Source organism: Octopus bimaculoides, chromosome 4 (genome assembly GCF_001194135.2).
Source record: "Octopus bimaculoides isolate UCB-OBI-ISO-001 chromosome 4, ASM119413v2, whole genome shotgun sequence".
Taxonomy (NCBI): domain Eukaryota; kingdom Metazoa; phylum Mollusca; class Cephalopoda; order Octopoda; family Octopodidae; genus Octopus; species Octopus bimaculoides.
In genome coordinates, this window is record NC_068984.1 from 4,705,248 (window position 1) to 4,707,892 (window position 2,645).

Consider the following 2,645-nt stretch of genomic DNA (forward strand, 5'->3'; position numbering starts at 1 on the left):
CCCTGACTTTGATTATGTCCAAAGGGCATTCACTGGCCAAGATTGGTGGGTTTTATAGATCCTGAATCTGTTGATGGCTGTTAAGTGATAATGTTGGTGTTGGTGATGATTGTTAAGAGTGATAATTTGATCCTGATAACGAGGATTAAGAGTGATAAAGCTGCTGCTGCAGATGGTGCAATAGTGTTGATGATGAAAGATGGAAATTATAAACCTTTATCTTGCTTTTAATTTCTTTTGTCTTTTCTCTTCTTTAAGATGCTGGATGAATTTCAGAATTCGTCTTGTTCTAAAATCAAAGAATTAGAGAATCAAAATTTGGCCTTACAGCAAATGGTAAGAACTTGTTCAGTTTTGGAATAATTGCATGCAGCCTTAAATGTCTCCATGCTTTCATCTCAATTAATCTTAAGATCTGCTTTTATGTATTTCTAGCTGACCCCAGGGAAATTCCACTGTTTAATTAGAAACAGTTGCCAAGTATTAAAGATCAATCTGGCTTTTAAGTGTTTTATTTTATAAGTTTATATATGTATATGTAGGTGTGGCTGTACGGTAATAAGTCTGCTGCCTGACCACATGGTTCAAGGTTCAGTCCCTCTCTGTGGCACCTTGGGAAAGTGTCTTCTATTATAGCCCTGGACTGAGTGTGTTTGGTTGACAGAAACTGAGAGAAGCCTGTTGTGTGTGTGTGTGTTTTCTTGCAATGGAATTTTGTGGTTGTTGTAAAATGGTTGCCACAGTCATCATACAAGCAATGTCATTCATTTACAACATTCTTCAAAATATTTTTGGTTATAGGAAAATATTTCTTTGCTTGAGAACGTGACAGAAAATTTGCCTCAAATAAACACTGTCTGACCTTTGTAAGCATGGAAAAGGGAACATTAAAATGATGATGATGATATATACACATATGCAAATATATATGGTACCGTACATATACAACTCAAGAAATTGACTGAAACTATCAATACAGAATATTTTATGTATCTTGAGAGAAGAAACAATTTTTTCATAAAAGTCAGTCTTCTTTTAGTTCCCTGACTTTTTTTTTACCTTCTTTTATCCAATGTTTTTCTGTTTGTCTTGAATATATAAATGGCACACAAATAACTTACTTGTCATCTTCTGCTACAAACCCTAACTCCAAATATATTTCACCTTTTCCTCACAATGGCCATTCCAAAGATACAAACCTCACAAGCATTTACTTCATTGTGTGTTAGTGTGGTTCTCTAACTTTGCTAAAAATAGTAGCCAAACCTTCTTTAGATCATAGCTTTACTATCATAAAATAGGGAAGACACATTGGATAATGTAGTCCATGGTACAATATAATACATCTGAATAAAAGACTGGGTAGTCATGGTAGGGTTAAGTTTGATCATAGGTCTGAGCAATTGCAACAACAATACCAACAATATTTCATTGTCAGAAGACACGGTGCAACAAAAAGAACCCATTAATTTCTCTATTCATGTCTCTACCTCACTGTAGTTGTGTGAGATTTCTTCCAATGCCTCTAGATCGATGCTTTATTCCCTCTGTAGTTGTGTGAGATTTCTTCCAATGCCTCTAGATCGATGCTCTATTCCCTCTTTGTAGTTGTGTGAGATTTCTTCCTATGCCTCTAGATCGATGCTTTATTCCCTCTCTGTACTTATGTGAGATTTTTTCATATGTCGCTATAGATTGATGTCACAGTTCCTCACTGTATTTATGCGAGGTTTCTTCTTGTGTCTGTAGATCGATGCCACAAGTATTGTTAACAACCAGCAGCGTGATGAAGTAGAAATGGAATACAAACAGCGAATTAGTGTTCTGGAGAAACAACTAGCCATGCAGGCCCAGCAGTTCGATGACTTTAAAGTTCAACTACAGGTAACGGGTTTTTCTTTATTTCATCATCTTCCATATGTTAAGAAGTTTCACCTCAAATCATGGTAAACCTATTGTCTCGTTGATGTCTGTTTAACAAACTGTTTCTTCAGCTTGAATGTGTGGACTCAGAGATTCTGTCACTATTATCCTCCAGACACTTCTAGGTGTCATTCATGAGGTAGGACAGGGATTGAAACTGGAAATTATATTTTAGAAAAATAGACCAGTGCTAGGACATTAGACCCAGTCTGTGAAAATATAAGGTTCAGGTTTAATCCTTGTTTAGATCTTGAATGACACCTGAAAGGGACTGCGGAAAATTCTGAGGATTATGAAATGACAATGATGCATCAAAAAGAAGAAATAGAGTTTGGGGGAGACTGACTTAGATAAGTTATCCAGTCTTCCTTGAATACATACCATTGTCTTCAGAGAAAGGTAGGATGCGGTGGATAATACTGTGTTGGATATATGTAAAAATAAAACCCTGCAAAAAGCAAAACAAGATGAGAGGTTTGTGGCTGGAACATCTTTGATTCTTTGATTACACGTCTGCTAAATGGCGCTTGGCCTAGGGCTAAACAACAACAGCAACTACTACTACCACTACTACTACTACTACTACTACCAGCAGTTGTAGTTGTCTTTATTGAAAGATGGTATCAATATTGGTTGGTTTTTGTGATATTGATTGTTTCAGGCAAAACTAGGAGAGTGACATATTGCAGTTGTGTTGTTGTTGTCATCAAATAGTGTCGACC

The 2,645-nt window shown here is 36.3% G+C and overlaps 1 protein-coding gene across 1 annotated transcript in view; it reads left to right on the forward strand.

Moving 5' to 3' along the window:
- The window catches only part of LOC106867335 (GRIP1-associated protein 1), a 97,639-nt gene that overhangs the window by 65,126 nt on the left and 29,868 nt on the right, over nt 1–2,645 (forward strand). The window contains exons 14-15 of the mRNA XM_014912181.2: nt 259–336; nt 1,750–1,884. Of these exons, the coding sequence (XP_014767667.1) occupies nt 259–336; nt 1,750–1,884 (213 nt within the window). The remainder of the gene's footprint in view (nt 1–258; nt 337–1,749; nt 1,885–2,645) is intronic.